The 25,181-nt window shown below is 37.8% G+C and overlaps 2 protein-coding genes across 4 annotated transcripts in view; one reads left to right on the forward strand and one right to left on the reverse strand.

The window, feature by feature from the left end:
* The window catches only part of nrg2a (neuregulin 2a), a 133,349-nt gene extending 132,114 nt beyond the window's left edge, over positions 1-1,235 (reverse strand). The window contains exon 1 of one of the 3 annotated variants that reach the window (XM_051676901.1): positions 679-1,235. In XM_051676901.1, coding sequence (XP_051532861.1) covers positions 679-1,090 — 412 coding nt within the window. In that variant the 5' untranslated portion in view covers positions 1,091-1,235. The remainder of the gene's footprint in view (positions 1-678) is intronic. The other 2 variants (XM_051676902.1, XM_051676900.1) reach the window with 2 other exon arrangements.
* Positions 1,236-4,908: 3,673 nt separating this feature from the next.
* LOC127428489 (transcriptional activator protein Pur-alpha-like) lies at positions 4,909-10,148 on the forward strand. Its single transcript, XM_051676906.1, has 2 exons — positions 4,909-5,080; positions 8,664-10,148. Exon 2 carries the CDS (start codon positions 8,738-8,740, stop codon positions 9,596-9,598), a length of 861 nt encoding a protein of 286 aa, XP_051532866.1. The 5' UTR covers positions 4,909-5,080; positions 8,664-8,737; the 3' UTR covers positions 9,599-10,148.
* Positions 10,149-25,181: the final 15,033 nt, after the last annotated feature.

Below are 25,181 nucleotides of genomic sequence, written 5' to 3' on the forward strand. Positions count from 1 at the left end.
TCTCTCTAAATCCGGGAAACATAACTATTTCATACAAACAGTAATTGAAAATCAGGACGAAAGCTTGGTAGGATGATATTCCCTCAGTCCTGAGTTGAGTTTTAAAGGGTCCATTCCCAGTGCAGTTGTTCTGAATGCCTAATACACAAGCGCAGACCAGCAACTTTCTCATTCCCAACAGAGCGATGAGCTTCATATCCTGACGCCCAAAATGCTAAATATCATAACGAGTCATTCTGATCTAACGCCTCGCAAATACTGTGTCTATAAGCCTTTTCATGTGCATACAACCTGTAATTGGTTATGGGACCTATCGGATTGTTACACCAAGAACACTATGACAGCTCAGTGTAATTAGGAAATGGTCTTGTAAAGAATTCAAGTAATATCCTACAGATGAACTGCGAGTACGCGTGTGCGAGCTTCTGTGGGCGTGCGCGTGTATACTGCATATGTTTTTGCTTATGTCTGACGATACCATGAAAAATCTTTAACCGTTTTTATTCCTGCCCAATATTGCTGCAGAGATGCCCTCACGAAGCACCCATCTGTTACTTATAAATCAAACATTTTGATGCCATCCACACTAAACATAAGCATACAATCGAGAGTGACGGCAAATGCCAATCGATCACATTTGCAACCCTCAGTACAAGCATTTTGTGGGAATAAACTTACCGCAGTCTTCACACAAGATCCTCCCAACATCTTTTTTTAGATTCTTCCCGCTGGTATCTAAGGGAGCAAACGATGCTTTGAAAACCAAGGGCTCTTCAGTTGGGTCCATGAAAAATATATACTTGTGATTCTTTTTCACTTTGGCGCACGGAGTCTCCGAGCCAAATTCCCCCACGGTGACGAGCTGCTCCCGCTCCAGACCCCCGCTGTTGCGCGGCCACACGTCCAGGACTTTGACATTCACACTGTACGGCTCCGCTGAGACGTTCTGAGGCGCTGACTGCACCTTGCCCTCAATCACAACGGCGGATCGGTAAGCCTGGTCCTGCAGGGAATTCAAACTCGGGGAGTAACAGGCGAAGGAGACCCCGATGAGCAGCATGGATAAGTGTACCGAATCAAGCCTCCTCATGCCGCCTGCTTTGGCTCGATGGTCGGTGGTCGCGTTGCTGCAGGGCTCTCTGGGCTGCGGGGCGGTGGCGGTGGAGCTGGGTTGAGGGAAAACACTGCGAATAGGCTCCAGTAGCACGGCGGCGCGGCAGACCTTGCGTAAGTGTCCATGCCATCGGGATCCGCTGCTTTTTTCCAATAAACCTGCTATAGGGAAACACCAACTGGAAACCGGAAACGGCGTAATGATGCTGGCTTAATAAAAATCCCTTAGCTGCATTCTGCTGAAGCGCATCATAAAATGTAGTTAAAGTCGTAGATGTTGCCTCCTCCAAAGGCATAAGCAGATATCCGCAAGACGCCGCCAGTCAATCTTTGCCCAAAAATTGCAGTGGTGAGCGCGCCCTGCTCGTACTGACTGCAGTGAAATGTGAAATGCTGCAGTAAACTATTACTTTCAATATCCACTCACCACATACGATGTAAGATGCACTTTCGTAAAATATATGCCTACAGTTTTACACTGTTGCCGTCTCCCTGCTGCCCCTTCTCTTTCTGCCACCCCTATCTATCAGGGACGGACCGAGGGAAATATGTAGCAAGTCAATCCATGATCTCTCCCATCACCAGTCCTTATCGAATAAAAAAGAATAAGTAAACCCCAAAATGTATGGTGCACGGGAGCACCCACATTAAATCTCCATTTAAATTGTCACAGCAACGCAGTAGGCTACTGTAACTGCTTCCAGAGGTTTGCGGTGCTTTGAGCGCGATGCCTAACAGTGCGAATGGTTTTCAGCGTCTCTGATTTGTGAATCAACAGCGTTGAATGAGTTTTGCATCTCATTCCATTACTAAATCATGCCCTGCATTCGGGCCACATTGGCCGCTCTGCCTAACGAAAAAAACAAATGATAGTGAGGCGTTGCATCAAACCCATTGGATACGTCGGATTGCCGTTGCATCGCTGATGCATGGACAGATATAAACAATTATAAGATATTATAAGAAGAAACATCAAGGATGCCATACAAAATACAAAATGTGTGATACACACATAAGATAAATCATCTATGTGCATGGAATGATGGTTATATATAACAGAAAGAGACACCGACTGCTTAGAAAGATATGAGAAATATAAATGTTAGACTTTCACCGGCTATGGCCAAAATATAAAATAACCTAAATCCTGACGTAGAGAAGTTAATGAAGGCTGAACCTGTGGATCTGCAAAGGAGTGGAGATAAAATATTCACTAAGAGCGACATCTGCCGTTCTGTTCGCACAAGATGTGAGAGCCACCCTTTCTAAGATTACTGTTTGGAATCACAGGTCAGACACTCAAACACTCATACTTTCTAACTTTGCAAAAATGGCTAATTTTTTCATTTTTGTTGATGTTTTTTCCAAAGCATATTATATGCCTTTTACACGTAGCCCATTATGACATTACAGAGACTTCACTAGAGCAACTTGGGGCTAACTTTAATGGCTCTCTCTTGGGTTTGAACCTTTTGTTAGCTCAAATCTTTTTGCTGTAGTACCTGCTGCATCAGTAGGCTACCAAAAATTTTTTAACTCGATGTTAGTGGAACAGAAATCTGGAGTCCATACCTGGTTAATAATGTCGCATTTCTGTAACGTTGCCTACTCGACTACACAGGAAGCCACACAAAAAGCTGCTCTTAGATACATTTCAGAAGTCAGATCAGATCGTTCGAAACGTCATGTTTATTATGCATCGGGATGGTGGTTACTGTCCATGGTTCTGAAACAGAACTGCCCTAGGGCCGGGTTTCCCCGCAGACGATGCAAAACACACTCTTAACACCCTATTAGCTTACGTCCTTCGTTAATTTACGATGGAGTAACGCCTGTTTCCCAAACCAGCAGGCTAATCGCTCGTTATTAAGTAGAAGCTGTTTGGTGCAATGGTGCTGCACTTTAGCCAAACCTTTCGCCAGTTTCTCCAGGAGTTTGCTCCGCAACACGAATATTGTGCAAATACATTGTTATCTTGAGGAGGCGCTGAAAGTTAATAAATATTACAGAATATATTAAAATAAATTATTATGGCTAAAGTAAGACTGGTTTCAGGAATGTATAGTGTGATTCCACGCGATGTGGATAATTAAAAATGGTTCAGTCGGCTGGAATTCACAGAAGCACAAATAACAGCATTTCAATGACAGCCACGGCCAGGTAGTGAGCTAACCCATTTATATTTTGTTACATATTGGAAGACGCTTGGTTCATTTATACACTGAAATAAATGACTAGTAAGATTTATTAATTGTTTTACTTCGCAAGTTTTTGCACACAGATTTTCTAAGTACATTTTAATGGTATAAAATTAGGTAAACTCTACTTAACTTCATGATATAATATTGATTAAAGTGAGCAAATGTAACAAACATTTCAGCTAATACGGTAACTTTTACTTAAAAATCTGATGTGTTTGGTACTAATAAACTTCATAAAATTTAAACTAACATTTCATATTTTTGACTTTCCTTATGAATCGAACAAATTTATACTCCTACGAAATCTTAGGAAATAGCCAACTCGTAAAATATGTACGAATTTTCATGAGACTGGGTTGAATATGTGAATGCCATACAGATGCAAAAAGGAGCATATCTGAACCTGCCATTAGAAAATGGAGAAGAGGAGGAGGAGGAAGAGAGAGTGGAGGCGCTGATTTACTAGCTGTAGCCAAAGTCTCTCTAGCAAGTCAGTCCACTGTCGGCCATGTTTGGAACGCTCTCGGGAGGCTATTTCCAGTCATGCCAGTGCAGCTCCTATCTACTTGAATGGGGAAAGAACAAAATCTCAAATACAATTTGTCAAGATTACGATCGAAGAACATATTTCAAATCAGCAATAAAATCTGACAATACTGGAATCATAAATTGTGATTCTTTACCTCATATTACTCTAACAAACGCTAATTTCCCGGCTTGTATAGCTAATGCGCATGTGCATACTAGAGTTGATTGGCAGGTGATGTCTGTATCTAAAAGGTGATTGGCTCTTTTAACTGTAAGGCGGGACTTCCTTTCTACATCCTCTGACCATTGGGCGCTCAGAGCTTCTTGGTTGAGCGTTCCAATTTCTCCCATTCATTTTAATAGAAGTGGCCCATCTCTGCGAAATAATCTCTGCTATAGCACATGCTTACTCAAATGCTTAGTTGTTTATCTATTTAGTTATTTAGTGTGAAAACTATTGCAGGGTCACATATTTTTGGTTAAATTAACATCATTAAGCATAGATCATACTTCAAGGGTTAGTTTTGCCATGTCATCAAAGTAGGCCTGAACTTCCATATGTAATTCACTGCTTACTGCAGAGTATCGTTTAAAGGGGGGTTATTTTATTTTACTTTTTATCAGCACTTTATTCTAAGATAGTGTACACTGGCATAATTGCAATAATCATAATGCTTATTATTTGTTTTGTGTCCCTTTGCGATACGATACTTTTGTAAAACATGCCGTTGAAATTTAGTAGCCTGCAATTTACGTGCACAAACGTTCTACAGTTCTTAGTAAACCCAGCCCTAAACCTTCCACTGACTACCAGCTTAGTGAGATATGAGTTTAACGACACCAAAGCTATTTTTAAAACACTTGAAATACATGGTAAAACACTTAAATTAGTCCGTTTTCAAATAAGATTCTGCTTCTTGTAGCTTATATTAATATAGCATCTCCAGTTGTAGTATCAAGAAAGCAACAGTGCGAGGCGCACGAGCTTATGCTTTTCCCCAGCTGAGCGTGCTGACATCAGACTCCACGCGCACAGCGTTGAGCTTGTGCGTGCGTCCGTCTCCATGCCACGACTTGCTCTTTCGTTCCATCTTGTGAACGGCGCATCGGTGAAGCAGCACCGCGGCAGTGTTTACAGTAGGCCGTCGGGGCTTACAGGTTTTCATCTTTGTTTTTGACAGTGTTCAACTACCAAGGGCTTGCGCAAGGGCTTACGCTCTGCCTGCAGACTGAGCGGGGTAAGATATAACCACGTCGCTCGATATGAGGTCTGCGACTTTGGCAACAGCACTGCACTTTGTGATAATATGTCATGGTATTCCGCGGTGCATTTGTTTTTTTTTTTTTTTTTATCAAAATAACAGCCAAGGATTGAATTTTCGCACACGGGGGTGTATATAACAGACTGCTTGCGCAAAGTCCGTAACTGTTTACACTGGTGACAGACAGCAGGATGATCAGAGGCTGACAGACAGTTGCGGCAAATGCAGTGTGCCATTTAAGTGTGACTGTGGCATACCGTTGTGTTCAAGCCTTCGAGAGTTCATCTTCGACCAAAAAACAATCAAACCTTTGAGTGACGCTCATGAATTGAAGCCAACAGTCCCTCTTTCCTTCACTCTATTTCTTTTATATAGACGCGCACAAGTGCGCACGGCTCACTGTCATTTTGTTAGGCCAATATACATTTCTTAGTGTAAAGTTTCAAATTACAAAATGTTGGTAAAGTTTCAGTAACGAATAGCCAGGTAAACCATTCTTCATTCTAGTGGGACTTAAATAGGCCACACAGAGTTTTCTAATAACCACTTTTTGACGGTAAATACAGAGTTAATGTCGTTTTATTTTTTAATCAGGAACAAAAACCCAATGATAATAGAAGTTTAGCCCAGAAAACTGTCTGGAATCATGAAAACAAGCAGACACAATTTTAAAATGTTTATTCTTCTTCTTCTTCTTCTTCTTCTTCTTCTTCTTCTTCTTATTATTATTATTTGTTTATTCTTTTTATACATTCTGTTTATTATAGTGACATTTTTGGCAGTACAAAAAAAAAAAGATAATCCCACTTTAATTATTAAAGCATGAATATAAATGTGCATGCACTTTTTCCTAACTAGGCCTGATTTCTACGTAGGCTGCCTGTGTTCGGCGTATCCTCGGTGATTACTAGGCTACTAGATTCTGGAGAGAAACATTAAAAATGTAAATGTCTGTTAGTGTAAAATAATAAGCACTTGAATGCATTTCAAGGCTTTTCCTTATTGGCCTGATTTGCACGCAGACTGCCTGTGTTCAGCGTATCTTCGATGATAGAAAGAACATTAACAATTAAAATGTCTGTTACATGCTTATTTCACCTAATTATTCCATGCATGTATTTTAGTCCTTTTAGTTACTTTCATAAAGCGTGGACCGATCACTTCATGTTGTTTATTGCTGGACTGAAGAAAACTGAATGTGTGTGTTATTTTTCCCTCACAAACATACAAGTATAGCCTATTAAAGTTTCTGCATGGACAGATGTGGAGGTTGTCGTATACATTGTACCCTTATCATGATAATATTGTAAGGATATATATATATATATATCCTTATATATATAAATTATATATATATATAATTTTTTTCAATGCAGTGGGTATATTTATATGAATTCAAAATCATTTCATTTAGCCTAATCTACGTAATTACTTTTCAGGCTTTTGTGTTAAGAGTCAAGGATTTATATAGGCCTATATAATGTATACTTTTGGTTCTTTCCTAATCCCTAAATATGTTATTGTATTATAGATGTAACATCAAAATAATATCAAAATTCAACCAAATTGTTTTAATAAAGATTGTGTGATATTTTAATGCACACAGCACATTTGTGAAAGTTAGAACATACAATTAGATGCAACCGAATATTTAAATTCTTGCCTCAATAAAAGATGTAGCTAACAGCTTATAAGCCTAGAATATTTTCCCTTATTTTTAACGAACAGGCTGATTATTTTATACAGATGTATAAATTAAACTAAATTGTTAGAGAGAATCGATAATTCACGGAAGCAATGCAAAATATTAGGCTACACGTTTACAAAAGCGATCACATTCCAAAGTTAATACATATAATTTCAGTTAAATAACATAAGAGTTCAAATGAATAAAATAAATAAAGATTAATTCAGAATATTTTTGAGTGCAAATTCGATTTTTGTTTTATTGTATTTGTATAATAACCTTGAGTTTGGGCAATATTTCTACGACTAGGCTACATATATAAGCTATAAAAGGTTATATATATATATATATATATATATGTACTATAATACAAATCGTTATCAAAGTGATGCATTTGTATATTTATTAAACATTTTCTTCATTTTAAACGAATGTGCCTATTTTAATCTATATTACATTGTCAGATATTTTTCATACATTTTGTGCAGACTGATATTCAGAAGCAATGCATTTAGATTTAATCAACAATATTCATTTAAGATATTTTACTAAATTAATTATAATCGTTTAGTTTAATTCTTTTTTTTATTACAAATTATTAACGACTGTAATCCATTATTTAATTGAAATCCATATTTTTAAAATAGCAAGGCCTATATAATTTCAGAGACGCGCTACAGCTGCATTGGAACAGTTTGCATTATTGTGTTCATTTTTATATTGCACGAATGTTTCGTTTAAGCATAGCTTGATATGTCCTTTTCTCAACATTTGCATATTCGTGTAATCCGCTTTGGCCAGAAAGTATCTGCTGAAAAACAAACAAACATGTGAATAAATAAAAAAGCCATTCTAAAATTCAACCTTTTAAAAAACGATTAAACCAAAAACAACTTTTCTGTCTTCAGACATATTCTTCTCAACATGCTGGCGAAGCTGTGCTTTAACTGAATCGGAAACTTCAGTTTATTGCTGAAAATTCTTTGCAGGTAGCCTAGTTATTTTAGAAAATAAGAGGTTGATCAACTACAAAACAAAAAAATATTCAGATATGTTATCTTGTTGATTATAATGACTGACGTGCATGTGGTATAAATGCATAACGACGTAGTTACATCAATGTTAAATAACATGTTGGAGAGAAAAAAACAAAACAAAGAGTAGCCTGTATGTATGCCTACATACCATCAACCTACAGAAAATCGTAAAAATGTCCTAACACATTCCCCTAAATTCACCCACCTTAAAACAGCTAAGAAAACAAACGTTTTATATCAATTAATCATTTGATCAACATGCTAGCCTAATACTTACTGTATCAAATGTATTTGCAGATATCTACTGTTATTCTTGTCATGACAAAGCAGCCCAACTTGTAAATAACTAGAAAAAGTTTCACTTCTATGAGATTAAAATGAATTAAACCAAATTCTATTCATTCATATGTATAACAATGAATTAATTCCAGGCTTTCCGTCTTCCTGCAATATTTAATCTACAATAGCATCTTGCATTTTGCAAGCAAAGTCCCACGTGGACACCAAACACGTAAAACTCAGCAAATCGCGCCTGTATCGACGGTCAGTAGATTTATTAGTAATATATTAAGATACTAATGTAATGCAGGCTATTATATAAGATAAGCGGCAAAACAGTTGACACACAGGGCGCAATGGACACAATGAGCTAAGATTTTCTTTGAATGTGCGGAGCATTACCTTCCTTCTCGCACAAACCTAGGATGTGATTAGGCATTGCGACAACAATGCTAAACCTTTTATACTATGAATCTACAGCGAAGGTTATTCGGTTTAGATGCCCATAATGTGCAAGCACAGATCTGAAGAGCGCTCGTGTTCTCTCCTCACACAGATCTCGCGAGAGCGGTGGCGTGGCTGGTTGGCAGTAGGCTTGCAGTAAGACAGAGGGAGAAGGCAGGCAGCATCATGGCGGACAGAGACAGTGGAAGTGAGCAGGGAGGAGCAGCCACGGGCCCGGGTGTCGGTTCCATGCACCCAGTGACAGGAGGGGCGGGCTCGGCTTCCGGGCTGCAGCACGAGACGCAAGAGCTCGCTTCGAAGCGGGTTGACATCCAGAACAAGCGCTTTTATCTGGACGTAAAGCAGAACGCGAAAGGCCGCTTCTTGAAGATAGCAGAAGTAGGGGCCGGGGGAAACAAGAGCCGTCTCACTCTCTCCATGTCCGTCGCTGTCGAGTTCCGTGACTACCTGGGGGACTTCATCGAGCACTATGCCCAGCTGGGGCCGAGCAATCCGGACATGGCGCAAGACGAGCCCCGGCGGGCGCTTAAGAGTGAGTTTTTGGTCCGGGAGAATCGGAAGTACTACATGGATCTAAAGGAGAACCAGAGGGGCCGGTTTCTACGGATCCGACAGACCGTCAACCGGGGGCCCGGTTTGGGATCCACGCAAGGCCAGACGATCGCTCTTCCTGCGCAGGGACTTATAGAGTTTCGCGATGCTCTCGCCAAACTCATCGACGACTACGGAGTGGAGGACGAGCCAGCGGAACTGCCCGAGGGAACCTCTTTGACTGTGGACAACAAGCGCTTTTTCTTTGACGTGGGCTCCAATAAGTACGGGGTGTTCATGAGGGTAAGCGAGGTTAAACCCACCTATCGCAACTCTATCACAGTGCCCTACAAAGTGTGGTCCAAATTCGGCAACACTTTCTGTAAATACGCAGACGAAATGAAAAAGATTCAAGAGAAGCAGAGGGAAAAAAGGGCAAGCGAGCTGCAGCAGCAGCAAGAAGAGATGCACGGAGACGATGGGGACGAGGATTGATAGTGGAGGGAAAACATGCAAAAAAAAAAAAAAAAGAGAAAAGAAGAAGAAGAAGAAAAAAGAAATAATCAGAATAACATACAGAGAAATTATACGTAAGAGAATTTTACTGTTAAAAAAAAAAATTAAAAAAAAAGAGAGAGAGAGAGAAAGATACATAAAGATTTAACTGTTTAACTCCAAGGGAGCACTACCCACAAAAATACAACAACCTTCACAAACTGACAGTTGAAACTCGCCACCCATCGCTGGATGTTATTCCACTTACCCACCATTAATACAGTAAGCGGCTGCTAAACAAAGTAATGACATTATATATGAACTGTGTTTCCTACTTGATTACAGCAGAACTGAGCGTTTGTTTCCCTTATTAACCGAGAACTTTTTTACACGTTCCAAGAAGTGTTTGCAATGTTCAAATGGAGTTATTGCCGTGTTACTAGGAAACAATTCCTTGACATGTGAGCTAATGACTTCAGCACAAATCAGATATTTTAGCTTGTTTTGTTCATTTTTTTTTTTTTTTTTTTTTTTTTTTGTTTAGTTTTTTTTAAACCAAAATTTAAAGTCATCTGAAGAGGTTATCTTGGTAGCCATACCACTAGATATTACAAGCATCACCTGAGGGCTTGCTAGGTATCTTGATGTGAAAATATCAACCTGTTATCCATTTTTAGTGTGGTAGTCCACATGGAGACCTCTTCACAAACGTTCTGAGGAGTATTACCAGTGTATTATTTTAATTGAAGTTATTGTCATGCAGATGATATGATATGTATTTGTGTCTCATTGTCATGCACAGTGTATAAAAAAAGGTATACAAAGGTACTTAATAAGGCGGAGCAATGACAACAGAAACGAAAGAGCACTTCAAAACATTTTTGTAACGTAAAAAGTTGCATCCCTGATCTATCAGACCCCTCGATACACATACAGATAGTCGTATGAAATTGCTAATGTAGTAAAATATACAAAGTATGATTTTGTGAATCAGATGTATTTCAGTGGAGAAGAAAACAACCCACGTTTTTAGTGGGGGATTGGACAAACAATCTGTAAAATGGTTTAAAAACTATATATTAGTCTACCAATGAGAGTATGAGTGGCACCAAGGAATGCTGTAGTTGCATGTTAACCTGTACACAGCCACATTGAGGTGGATTTCTCAATGTTCGTCCTCAAGGACTCTTCTCTGTGATGGTTTTAAATGTCCATAATGTCAGTAACGTTTGGTCAGGTAGTTAAATTCATGCTATTTTTTATGTTATTTTAAGGAATTAGTTATTTTAAGAATTGAGAAGAACATGTACATAATAAGATAATATCAACGCTTTGACTGTTTGATCAGAAAACAAAAACCCTTTTTCCATGGGGGCCCTTGAGGACATGTGTTGGGAGACCCTGACTTTAATGAAACTTGTTGGGGAGCATACTCTTCAGCATTGAACAACCTGGTGCCTTACAGACTCCGTATGCTCATACACTGGCTGATGCTTTGGATCTAAGTTTGGGTTCTTGTCTTTTTTTTTCCTTGTCTGTTTTTGTTTGGCCCTGCCCTCTTATATGCTATTGCATAACATGTGGTCTGATGGGCTGGCTCGGTTCCTTAATGAGAAGGAAATCATTGTTTGCAGGTTTTAAAGCGATACCTCTGATCCCGACTGGTTACTCAGACCTCATGATCGGAAATCACCTAGGCATTTTCCCATACATAAACACCACAAGGTGTTAGTAACCTTGACAAAGCGGATTAGCCTTCCCTTAGTTTATCAAATGCCAAGCACACTTTATTATGAGGTTTTAAACTGAAGCCTCCATAGTTTGGCAGTAATGTGTCATTTGTCACAGACCTAAAAGCCTATTTGGGGTGTGTGGCCAGCATGTCTTTTCTCCCATTTCCCTATAACTTTTCAGTGTTGCGTCACGTAATTTGTCATTTTGGAAACTTTGTCTCACAAAGTTTTCTCATTTTTTTCTCCCCTTTTACTTTTTATTTCTTTCCAGTGCTATATTTCATTACTGTGTGCAATATTGAAAGTGCCAATGTTGGCAATATAAGTATATCAATTAAATATATGATTAATATTTGAAATGCATGTGGCTGAATTCCACGTTTATTTCTTTAAAGGTTTTTATTATTTTTTAAAGCCTTTTTATCTGCACTTAAAAAAGGTCTGTTTCTGGAAAAGAAACCAATTTTAATAAGCAAGCTTCACCCAACTTGGTGAAGTGAACACATAGCAGTTATCTATTCTGTCTGCACTTTTTGTGAACATTCATGTTATCAATGTGCCCCTGTTTCATCTCTGTTCCTCTTAAAGGGATCGTTCACCCCAAAACAAAAATGATGTCATCATTTATTCACTGTCATATTGTTCCAAACCTGAATGATTTTTTTTCCTTCTTGGAACAAACAAGCAGATGTTAGGCAGAAAGTTAAAGGGGTCGCACAACGGATGTGTCTGGCAGACAACATGGGGTGTTCTAAAATTCAAAACAGTTGCTTTATATAAATGTATGCACACCGCCGTTGCCATTCGTCATCTTTTGGTGGCACCCAGCTACGACTCCGGAAGCTGCTTGAAATTCTGCAGTGCCACGGAACACCACTCGCATAATTTTCCTTTAAATTCGACCCAAATCATTATTAAAGGAAATGGATTACTCACTGTAGCCATGACTGGATGATACATTGTGTACATGTATCTTTCATATAGCCAACACAATGTATTTTCAGTTACAAGTATGTCTTTTTGTGGTTTGACAGCTTGAATGAAGACTATTTAAGGCTTGCATAATAAACGTCACCATTTCTAATCGTTCAGTTTGTGCAGTTGCGCCGGTTTCATTCACTAACCTGCAAACTCATCAAAGTCACTTTGTTAATTCTTAATGAAGTAGCCTTTGAAAATGTTTTTGCGTTTGGTGACTAGATTCAAAACTTTGGGCTGTCCTGTGCATGATACCTGTGCCTTGTCCTACCCGTGGTGTGGTGCTTCTCATCCGGTGTTCGACCAGCTTTAGTCTCAGTTACCAACCACTTTCATTGCATCTATTTACCCCATACAATGAAAGTAAATGGTGACAGTGAACGATGAACATTCTGCCAAATATCTCCTTCTGTGTTCCACAGATGAATGTCATACAGGTTTGGAACAAAATGATTAAATGATGACAGAATTTTCATTTTAGGGTAAACTGTCCCTTTAACATTTGAGGGTTGGGGGTTATTGAAATGGTCACATGGAATGGTGTTAAGGCCTTTGGGTAAGGGGCAATCAATATGTATCCTTAATTTCCTTCGAAAACATACATGGGAAGATTCTAATGAAGGTGTGTGATGACCTCTTCTGTCTTCAGTGGTTGATGTCAGTAGCACATTGCTGTACCAGCTGGAGAAAATGTCTGACCAATGTTTGTTTGAAAATGATCTCAACAAGGAATTCCTTGTGCAGTTTTCCTTTCTTTATATCTTAACTTATGTTCCTTCCCTTTGCAAAGAGGATCACTGAATTACTCATTCGGCGGTTATGCGTCAAATATAATTTATGTACATTTTACAAATTAAAAAATAAAAAGAAATGTTAATTTACCCACCTCTCATGAAAATAATGTCAATATAAATGTTTCTAAGTGTTTCTTTTTCTCGTGTGCACTCGTTCATGTAGTGTTATTTTATTTTATTTTATTTTTTTGCTGAGGTCAATATTAAGGTTCTGACTTCAATGAAGTTTTCTTTGTGTACACAGTTCATGTAGCACTTTTAAAGGAACAGAATATGAGCATTTCTTGTACCGAGTCTGGCCTAAAGCATGCAGACTAACCATACTGTAATAACATGTGTCGTAATGTCATTTGATGCAATCTCCTTTTTCTGTATGGGTAATGATGGTTGCTTCCAATTCCAATGGTTAACCAATGTATAATGTGAACTAACAATAACAGTACATTTTCATTGGATGTGTGATCATATCCAAGTCTTTTGTCATCTTACATTTTTCAGAAGAATACATACTGTTGAGAATGTGAGGGGTCTTTTTCAGTTTAACAATCATAATAACATTAGATATTTTTAAATTATACTGTTTGAGCTGCAATTCTTTTGAATGTATCCTGAAAAATCACATATATTTGTTAATTGAAGAACAAGTCTTATTTTATGTCTTAATTGTGCCTTACACTTTATTTGATTTAATCTTAATATGTTCAGCTGACTTGATTCTCCGGATTTCATTTGAATTGGATTTCTGGCTCTCTACATGTGTTTTTAGTTTTAAAAATAACTGATATATATGTTCGGTATAGCAGATTTCTGATGCACTTACTACAAAACAAACCAACAATTTAGGTTTTTTTGTTTCATTATTATTATTATTATTATTAAATAGCATATTATCATGTGTAGGAATGACTTAAAACAACTTAAAAACTCTATTGACCTGATAATTGCCCCAGTGTTTGAGTAGCTGTTTTTTGTAAATTATGTGAAACAGTCCTTTATTTGAATTGGCCAGACTACCTTTTAATGACCATTGTGATTGTACTATGAAAATGATCTTTGTTCTAGTGACAGAACTGAATTTCAAAGAGTAATATTGAAACATTTTCATTAAATAACTAATTTTTTTTAGCGAAGATTTAAATTGTAAATTTCCTTTTTAATGAAATATTCGTAAATACTTTTTCCTTGTGTTCCTTCTTAAGTGAGGAAGTACTTTAGTTTTAAAATATTAAATTAAATTAATTTTAAAAATATATGGCAAGGCAAATAACTGTTTAAAAAAAAAAAAAACACTAACCATGAAAAAGTCTGGTTGGGTAGTCATATAAATTAAATATAGCTAAATAAATAACAAATGCTACCAAAATAATAAATATATTGTTGGGTGGTTAAAAAGTAATAAATGAAGCTCTAAGCAGTGATTATGGTGCTTGCATATTATACGGTAGAGAATTTTTTATTTATTTATTTATTTCATAGGCTCATGGTGAGATTTGCCATTAAAACTTTATAACTGTTGATCAGTTGGTGGCACTTTCACAATTTATGTTATTCTCAGGGCATTGTGGCAATGATAAGTACATTTTAATGTCAGTATGCAATAAGTATTGCCAAGATACAACCTCACTTGCTGTTTGCTGTGTTTAACAGCATATTTGTTAGTGTTTCTGGAGAACGTCGTTGAACACCCAAAACCAATTTGATGACTTTTGTGAGGACTGGACTGAAGATGTTCTGAGCCAATATTGGATACATTTTGTTTGAGTAACAGCAATAAATAATAATAATAAAAAAAGGTACACAAATCATGACTTTAAGGGATAGTTCACCCAAAAAAGACAATTCTCTCATCATTTACTCACCCTCATGCCATACCAGATATAGGTGTATGACTTTCTTTCTTCTGCTGAACACAAACAAATATTTTTAGAAGAATATCTAAGCTCTGTAGGTCCATACAATGCAAGTGGATGGTGGCCAGAACTACAAAAAGATCAATAAGACTCTATAAGAAGTGGTTTAATCAATGTCTTCAGAAGTGATCCAGTTGGTTTGTGCGAGAACAGGCACGATCATGATTTCAAGCTAGATTATACTTCCTAGTGCTTGATGCATGGGCAGAGTGATAAATTAATATTAAATGCTATAGGAAGTGTAATCGAGCTTGAAATCATGATTGTGCCTAGAGACTGCAACGTCAAGATGTACAGTGAAAAAGGAGTTATATTTTGGTCTTTCTCACCAAAAACCAACTGGATCGCTTCAGAAGATATGGATTAATCCACTGGAGTCTGATGGAGTACTCTTGTGCTGACTTTATCTCCTTTTTGGAGCTTTTGGAGTTCTGGTCACCATTCACATGCATTGGATGGACCTGCAGAGCAGAAATATTCTTCTAAAAATTTTTGTTTGTGTTCTGCAGAAGAAGGAAAGTCATACACATCTGGGATGTCATGAGGGTGAGTAAATGATGAGAGAATATTCATTTTTGGATGAACTATTCCTTTAAGATAATTTATAAAAAGGTTATTATGGTTTTATGTTTTTACATTTTGACCTATTGGGCAAAACTATTGAAACACTGTCTGTCTTACATACATACTCATAGTTCTTGAACAAGTCATCAATTGGGATGCAGGACAAGTGTTGAAGTAATTCGCAAATCTGTATGAGCTCCCTTCCTGTTTGGCATCCTCTCCGACAAACATGTTTATGTTACTCATGAAATATTTGATGTATCAAAAAATGTTTAATCATTGTTTTACTAGCACAGTTTAAAGATCATCTGACCCTAATTTAAGGAACATCATAAGAAAGTTGTAAGACGAGTTTGAAAAAGTACATTTTTGACAAAAATCTGAATAGTGGAAATTGCACTGAGTCTTTAACTCAGCATGACCCAAGTAATCAACGAAAGAAACAGTTATGTTTTTTACCATTTGCTTTAAAAGTTAAAAAGAAGCTAAAACATAGGTGAACATTTAAACAGTTAGTGGCGCTAGAAGGTTTGAGAGACTGGCCCCACAATTGGCATAATGAATATCCAGACCCTCTTCAATAAGTGTGCTAAACGTCAAAACATTTACCATACGGTTCTATGGACTGCCATGGACTCCAACACAAAAGAAACTGAAAAATAAGAAAAATAACAGTTACAAAATGTGTCTGTGGACCTTCAGTGTTTGACCTCTACTAATAACATTTTACACATTTGAGATGAATCATTTCATTGTGCTACTCTTTTGATCTTTTCAAAGTGTCCAGTTGTTAAGCATGTTTAAGCGCCCCATGTGAGACAGGGGTGACCTATTTCTGTAGTTAAGTGCTGATGGGTGTGGTGCTTTCCTGAAGAAGCCAGCTGGTTATCTAGTCTGAGCACAAGCCTTGTCAGGTTTAGTCAGTTGTTCCTCAATCATGAGCCTGGCTATAGTCATTCTCTGTTGGAATGAGTTACTTTACCATGGTCACCTAAATGCTGAATTCTGGGCCAGAACCAATCACTATGAAAATCTACAGCAAGCATGTTTGCCTCCTTCCTTAACATCTGGACCTACTCCAAACAACCCAAGCAGGTTCTGTGCTCCAGTCTTAAATGTCTTTATGTACAGATGTGAAAAAGGCCGAATTATAGTCGCCACGCTGAATGGTATAATTCAATGCCTCAGTTAAGACAGCTAAGAAAGTCTATACCGTACCTCTGTTTTGCTCCTACATTGTAGAGATGTGCGCCATCTGGTGGCAAACTATTGTCACAGTTGTAAGAATAATTAGCCTAGTTAATTATTCCGCCAAACGTTAAAAACCTCGAATAATAAAAGAATAGTAATAATAAAGAAAATCATTTTAGAATAAAAAACGTTACTTTTTTTCCCCAAGAGTAATTATTTTTATAATTTCGTGTGAAATTAGTTTGTATACTCTGTCTTTGACTTGAGAGTCATATGGGTGTCTTTAGTTACAAACATCTTGTTTAAAATATTATCCGTACAGACATGTTGTAAACCCCAGTGTGTGGTAGATTACATAATTTATATTATGCATTAGGCTATATATTATAAATGATTTTGATTATATAAGCCAATTATTTACTGTTTATTATATTATTTATAAGATAGATATTTAATCATATATTAACAATTATGTATTTTTAGTAGCTATTCATAGTAGTTTATCGTTCTTGTGATATATGAGCAATTTGCTCATGAAAACAGGCTACAGCAATCCTTTACTAGACAAACAGATTCAACTAAACAAGTTTCAGATAAATCAGATTAATTCAACTCAATTTTAATTAACGTAATTCTGTCAACTGAAGATTTGAAGATATGAAGACTGTGAGCAAAGAGCCGAGTGAAAATAATTTACAACCATTTAAAACTTCAACATTTCAACAGAAAGGTGAGTGCGGTTATTCAGAATCATTTTAAATGTTACTAAAAGATGATTAGGCTATATGTACTGGCAATATGAATAAAATCAATAAGCAAGCACCAAACTTAAACAGATAAAAAGCCATTTTGTTGTCAGCATAGAATATGCTTGTACAGATGGTGATAAACATAATTTTAAAGGCTGCAGTCGAGACATTTTAAATCTGATATATTACCTCGCTGACCTTTAAATCAATTTTTTCAGATACAAAACCCTTTCACAATTTACCAGAAGATGGCGCTGTTGACTAAACATCCAACACTTGAAACTGTAAAGAAGCGAATGCAAGCCTGCATTTTTTTATTTATTTTTTTTTAGTGCAGGCCCGCGCTTTTGAAGTTCAGGCCTTCAAGGCGACACATGCTGGTAAGATGAATATGACTATGACCCTATGGACATCACACATTACAGTAACTTACGTCACAGTATCAAAGAGACTATTGACATTTCAACAATGCTCACTAACTTGACATTGAATGCTTGAGCCAGCCTGATTTAAACTTAAATACATTTTATTGTGCGTAATCGACAAATGTGAAACGCAAAAAAACACTTACCAGGGAACCTGCCCTACTTTCCTGTCATTTAACGTGGTTGCGTTACTCAAGGCTCGCAACAAGGCCTTCTGGGACATATGAATGACACACTCACCAGGTACAAATAAAACAGTTTGATTAGCTGATCCTTCTGAACATTCGACTTTAGATTCCTATTTATTTGCACTGTTGAGGGATTCAGTGGAAATGCCCGAATATAAGATGGAGGTGGTACTCATACTTGCTTTGCTTGTAAATGTCACGAAATGAAATCTTATCCGATAATGTTTTCGCCACGTATAGGGGACTTTCAGGTCGAATTCGTTAATGCGCTACAAGCAAAAAACAAAAAAAAAACAAAAAAAAACGCATGTAACAGAACGCGGGTGTCTCGCTTTTAAAAGTTCGAAATTGTAAACGCTAATTTTAAAGACCCCCTGAAATCAATACACACACACACACACACACACACACAGGGTTGGGGAGTAACGGAGTACATGTAACGGGATTATGTATTTAAAATACAAAATATAAGTAACTGTATTCCACTACAGTTACAATTTAAATAATTGGAATTTAGAATAGAGTTACATTCAAAAAATATTTTGATTACTGAAGAGATTACTTTGCATTTTATTGTCATTTGTTTCATATAATATTTAGTCCTTTCAGATGGAAAACATTTATACATATAAATTATGCGATCCAAAGTGTATTTGAACAGCGGTGAAACACTTTCTTATGATGTGTTACATTCATACGAGCAGACAGAGAAGTAAGTTTGAAGTAAGTTTAGAGCAGAAGAAATAGAAATAAACCTTGTGTAAATTGTCAGCTTTACACTAAGCTAAAATGCTATTTCTAGCCATTTTATGTGCACCTTACCAGGCATGATCATATTTTTTTATCAAGAAAATTCACGTTGGATCATTTTTTTTTTTTTTTTCTAGTAAGACCTTTGATATTAGGGCAAAAATCATATTCTTGATAATCATTTTTGTATTGTTTTCATGTAAAAATATCTAAAAATCCTTAAAACAAGATAAATTAGATTGATATTGTTTTAGAAACAACACTGCATAAGATATTTAGGTTTTTCAGAGAATGTATTTTTAACATGTGTATTTTGTCTTACTGTACTGACAGAGTTTTTATAATCAAAACAAGTGAAAAAAATCTACCAGTGCTGAAGAAGTAATCCAAAGTATTTAGAATACGTTACTGATCTTGAGTAATCTAACAGAATACGTTACAAATGACATTTTACAGCATGTATTCTGTAATCTGTAGTGGAATACATTTAAAAAGTAACCCTCCCAACCCTGTGTATATATATATATATATATATATATATATATATATATATATATAATTTATCTACATGCTAGTGTACTTCCTAAAATTAATTTTCAGAACATAAACCTTTGACACATTAAGTCTGGCCCTGTCCCAAATGGCACCCTCCGCTACTGCAATCTTCCTCTGAGCGCAGACTTTGGTGACATAAGCGAGTGCAGACCAATGTGCCACTAGTCAGCAGGTCCATGAGGGTGCATGCGTGGTAAAAGTGTGCATTTGGGACAAACTTCGAGACTTCAATCAGATGACGCATTTTTTACATTATGTTTTTATATACATGCAGTTTTGTTAATTATTATTTGGGAAAAGTCATGGCATTCATAGATAGAGTAAAGGAGCACACTTTAAACTCACTATTTAATATTTGTTTTTATTAAATAATTTCAAGAAACACAATGACAGTAAAGCATTCGATAATTTAATCAAGAACCTCTGAAAAATAAAGCGCATATATACACTGATCAGCCACAACATTAAAACCACTGACAGGTGAAGTGAATAACATTGATTATCTCATTACAATGGCACCTGTCAAGGGGTGGGAGATATTAGGCAGCAAGTGAACAGTCAGTTCTTGAATTTCATGTGTTGGAAGCAGGAAAAATGGGCAAGCGTAAGGATCTGAGGTCTTGAGGGGTGTTCCTGGTAGGTCCAAGGAAGGACAACCGGTGAACCGGCGACAGGGTCGTGGGCACCCAAAGCTCATTGATGCTCGTGGGGAGCGAAAGCTAGCCCGTCTGGTCCGATCCCACAGAAGAGCTACTGTAGCACAAATTGCTGAAAAACTTAATGCTGGCCATAATAGAAAGGTGTCAGAACATACAGGTGCATTGCAGCTTGCTGCATATGGGGCTGCGTAGCTTCAGACCGGTCAGAGTGCCCATGCTGACCCCTGTCCACCGCCGAAAGCACCTACAATGGGCATGTGAGTGTCAGAACTGGACCATGAAGAAGGTGGCTTGGTCTGATGAATCACGTTTTCTTTTAGATCATGTGGACGGCCATTTACTCTGGAAAGAGATGGCAGCAGGATCCACCATGGGAAGAAGGCAGGCCGGTGGAGGGAGTGTGATGCTCTGGGAAATATTCTGCTGGGAAGCCTTGGGTCCTGGCATTCATGTGGATGTTACTTTGACACGTACCACCTACCTAAAGATTGTTGCAGACCACGTACACCCTTTCATGTCAACGGTATTCCCTGATGGCAGTGGCCTCATTCAGCAGGATAATGCGCCCTGCCACACTGCAAAAATTGTTTAGGAATGGTTTGAGGAACATGACAAATAGTTCAAAGTGTTGACATGGCCTCCAAATTCCCCAGATCTCAATTCCATTGAGCATCTATGGGATGTGCTGGACCAACAAGTCCAATCCATTGAGGCCCTACCTCGCAACTTACAGGACTTAAAGGATCTGCTGCAAACGTCTTGGAGCCAGATACCACAGGACACCTTCAGAGGTCTTGTGGAGTCCATGCCTCGACAGGTCAGAGCAGTTTTGGTGGCACGAGGGGGACCTGCACGATATTAGGCAGGTGGTTTTGATGTTGTGGCTGATTGGCTGTAAGTACTGGATCCAACCCCCATCGTTTTATATCTTAAAAGAACAAAAAAAACATGATTCAGACACCTGGATGGTTACAGGCAGATGCTTAGAACACAGTTAAATGTATAGATGGATGTTGCTATATCAATAAATATTAGCAATCTTACAAGCTACAGCCATGTGCATTAAATTATTCTCTCCTGTCTTGATATTTTAGAGACTCACAGTAACTCTAAAATCCTCACTGAAACAACAATAGCAAAGGTTTAATGTTAGATTACTTGCTTTTATCAACGAAAAACTATTCAGTAAACTTAATAGGAGTAATTCTATATCTCTGGAAAACCAAATAAAACAAATTTTGAACCAGTTCTATACATCAGACTTAAGTGACACTATATACACATGATAAGCAAGTGATCCGGCATTGACAATCAGTCAAAAATGATGATTAAAATCAACTTCCGCCATGTTTTTTCCATCAGCACGGAAACTCCAGTCCGCTGTGATTGGTTGAGAGGATCAGTAGCGGTGACTGTTGGGAAGTAGTCCGCTGCGGGCGCATTGAGGGTGCAAAGGGGGTGCTCGCAAGCACCCCTCGGAGTGCTAAAATGTCAAATGGGACACCCTATGGTCTCGTGGACTTCACGGGAACACGCAAATGAAGACCACGAGACCGCAAGTCCACATCAAGTGTGCCATTTGGGACAGGGCCTTTCTCTCTTCCAGCTAAAAAGACTCAGGAACGTTTATGATGTCACAGAGGTTGAGAAACCTTGTCCAATCAAATGCTCTCTAGAATGAGAACGCATCCTCCCGCTACAACTGTTCAGGGGTGCATTTCCCAAAAGCATCGTTAGCCAACTATGGTCGCAAGTTCCACCGATACCAACGTAGTTCAACAATTTGTTGTTTCCCAAAACCGAAGTTCCAACGAACATTCTCAAGCATCGCATCGCATCGCATCGCATCGCAAAGTTGTGTTGTTAGAACTACAGCTCTTTACCTGTGGTTAGAAGCATAGTTCCTTGTTAGTTTGATATCTGGACATCATTTCACTTCGCTTAGGCTTCTATAATTCCATATATATATATTTCGGTCTGTCAAGACTTTGAGAACGTTTACATGCATTTAAGAAAACTGCTTATTCTAGGGTTTTGCCGAAAAGAGGTGTTGTGAAACGTCACGTAAACACGAATGCAGCCGTTTAAGGGATTAAAGGCTGTTAAGAGAAAGCTCTTTATAACACAGGGTTTCTGCTGGGGAACACAGCTTTTATGTGTCCATGTTAACACATAAGTGACGTTTATATGTTTTTTAAGAGTTCGTATGTGTTCATGTACGTCGGGGAACCCCGAAGTCTGATGTAGAAGGAAACCCATCTATTGCAGCATATGTATCTACACAATACATGCAGCTTTAATTCAGAAGCTTTCTTGCATTAAACGGCTTTCTGGTGTACGTGTAAATGAGCTTTTATGATGTAATATTTGCGGAAGTTATTACTCCCTGCGTAAAGTCAGTTCTATTTTGTTGAACCAGTGAGGTTCAAACGATGGATGTGTGACAGTTACTACTGTTTAGGGAAACAATCGTCAGTAGCTAGTTTCCACTGCATTTCTTCAACGATGCATCGTACTATGGTGGTTAAAGGTGCTGTACGCGATTGAAAAAAAAATAATTCATGGAAAGATTTCCTGGGAAGATTTCCTTCTTCCTGAAAGATATCACTGAAATAAGTGTCGAGAGATATCTCAACGGTCTCTGTGACAGCACTAGACTGTGTAAACGGCAAACAAAAATGTGTCTGCGGGCCGCGGTCTCTGACGCTTTCTGCCTGTCAATAATTTTGCGTGTTCTGATAGTGTTGGAGTCTCAGCGAATAATTGAGTAATAGCGTTATATTCTCACTCATAATTTGTCAGTGTCAGTTGATGGTGCTATTTTGCTACTGTTGTGGTTGACAACCATGGGAACATGCTTTGTGTCGGTTTTTAACAGTATCGTTGCAGTGTTTTGGAAATCAACGGCTCAGTCTCGTGGAATTTAGAAAGGCTAAAATCGCTTGCAGCACCTTTAAGCAGCGAGTTACGTCGTTGTATGGGAAACGCACCCCAGCCCGTCTGACTGTGGCGCTGATTATGCCTTCACGTGGCACTTTGAAGAAAACACAATCCATGCTGTAGAGTCTTTCCAAACAGAGTATCCAATAAGAATCACTTAAAGTGAGTTCTGGCTGATCGTTATCACACTTTAGACATCTGAAAATCTCACAGTGGAGGGTGACTGTCTTCGATGGGAATAGGGCATAGGGATGAACACTCCTGAATGGGATGCACCAACACAGGAGCTGGACTCAGGAAAGTTCCTGGAGTTTATTTATATTGATTGTGCAGCCAGAGGTTTCTTGGGATGTACAGCTTGAGTAAGTAGTGTTTATTCTTTATGCTATATGTACTGTGATTCAAACCATGGATACATGATCTTTTACTCATGTGTTTCTCATTCATCTGCATTGGACTTGCACGACAGTTCCAGCCTTGTCATATGCAAAGACTTGTGTTTGTGGGTTGGTTATGGATTTATGTTGTCAGTTAGATCATTGTTCGGTTTTCAAGTCTTTGGAAAAGCTGGCCGGTATTGAGACCTGACTAGCGCGGAGAAAAATAACAGGTGTCACGTGACAGCGCAGTGTATGTGTTGCTTCAGCAGCGGTCTGGACCTCTGAACAGTAGTTTACACCTGATTAATGATATTAAAACTTTTTGAATATTGAATTAAAGATTTAATGTAAACTTTAAAGATATTAATTGACCTAAGGCAATTAAAAAATTGCAGTCGTGCATTGTTCAGTTCTATATAGCTTTAAATTTTATTTTGGAATATGAAAAATGTACCTCTGTGACCTCATGGCTGGTTACGGCCAAGAGCATGATGGAAAGGTGTGGCTCTAAACTAAAGCCTAGTTCGTTTCAAGTCTTTTGAAAAGCTGGCCAGTATTGAGAGCTCTTCTCAAGTTTCCCTGTTAAGCAGCTCTGACATGACCAGCATGTTGGAAATGGGTTTGTGTGTGTGTGGCTCTAAACTAAAGCCTATTGGCTATTTTTTTAAATAATTCGGCATATCCCAACCCCACTTCCTGTTTCAGTAGGAATACGCAAAAACACCAAATCAAACTGCATTTGTCAGGGCACTTCATGTGAAATTTAACCTGACACGTTGTCAAAAAAATGCAGTGCTTCTGCGGTAGATGCTGAAAAACAGCCAAAAAAGTGTGTTAACGTAGGAAATCAATGAAAAAACAGTACAGACGGATGTAAAAACACGTTCTATGTAAATGGCACCTTGGTTTGTACACAGACTAAATGGACAGACAGAATCAGGTGTGGAAAATTACCAAAAAAAGATAAATAAAGATAAATGGGAATGAATATATATATATATATATAAATTTATGTATTTTTTTAGACCTGTTACACCAGCAGAGAAGGTTTTATTAACCCTGCGAACATCACTGTCAGATTTTGATCTTTCTTCAGAAGCATAAAATACTTACACTGAGAAAGCTGTCAGCTGCAGCAAGATGAACAATCAGAACTGAGACAGCATAACTATAAAAAATTAAAAAAAACACTTGAAATTCCACTGTGGCTGGAGATATGTAAAATATAACAGGGCACTGGGCGACCAAAACAAATAAATATTTATTTGATATAAGGCCTATAATTGAACATCCATTACAAATAGGCTGTTACTGAAGAGCACAGATAATCAAAGACTGTTTTTTACACTGTGGCGCCACCTGCTGTATGATTAGATTAAAGCACCTAATGCATATTCACATCTTATCCTATTCTTATCCTCAAACTAATTCTGCAGCATTCTCTCAGTTTGCTTCAGAAGCAAACTAAACACTGTAATTCTTGTCTTTCATCTGTGTGAATTTACAGCAAAGACATTTTTAAGGAAATGACCTCACAAGTTATAAACAGGGGATTTCAGTGAGGGGAAGTAGCTTATTCTTTTCCAAATAACATAGAGTGATGGTTTTCTTTCTTTTTTTTGTAACTGGAAGAGTGAAAGTTTCCTCATGAGTTGTGTTTGTGTAAATTCCATTGCTTAACAGTGATTAAGTTCCGTCTTTTTCTCTTCAGCTGCTCCTCCTCCTCAATCCCAAACTCTCTCTCTGCCTCTGTTAAACAGGATGCTG

The sequence above is a fragment of the Myxocyprinus asiaticus genome, chromosome 38 (assembly GCF_019703515.2).
Source record: "Myxocyprinus asiaticus isolate MX2 ecotype Aquarium Trade chromosome 38, UBuf_Myxa_2, whole genome shotgun sequence".
NCBI lineage: Eukaryota > Metazoa > Chordata > Actinopteri > Cypriniformes > Catostomidae > Myxocyprinus > Myxocyprinus asiaticus.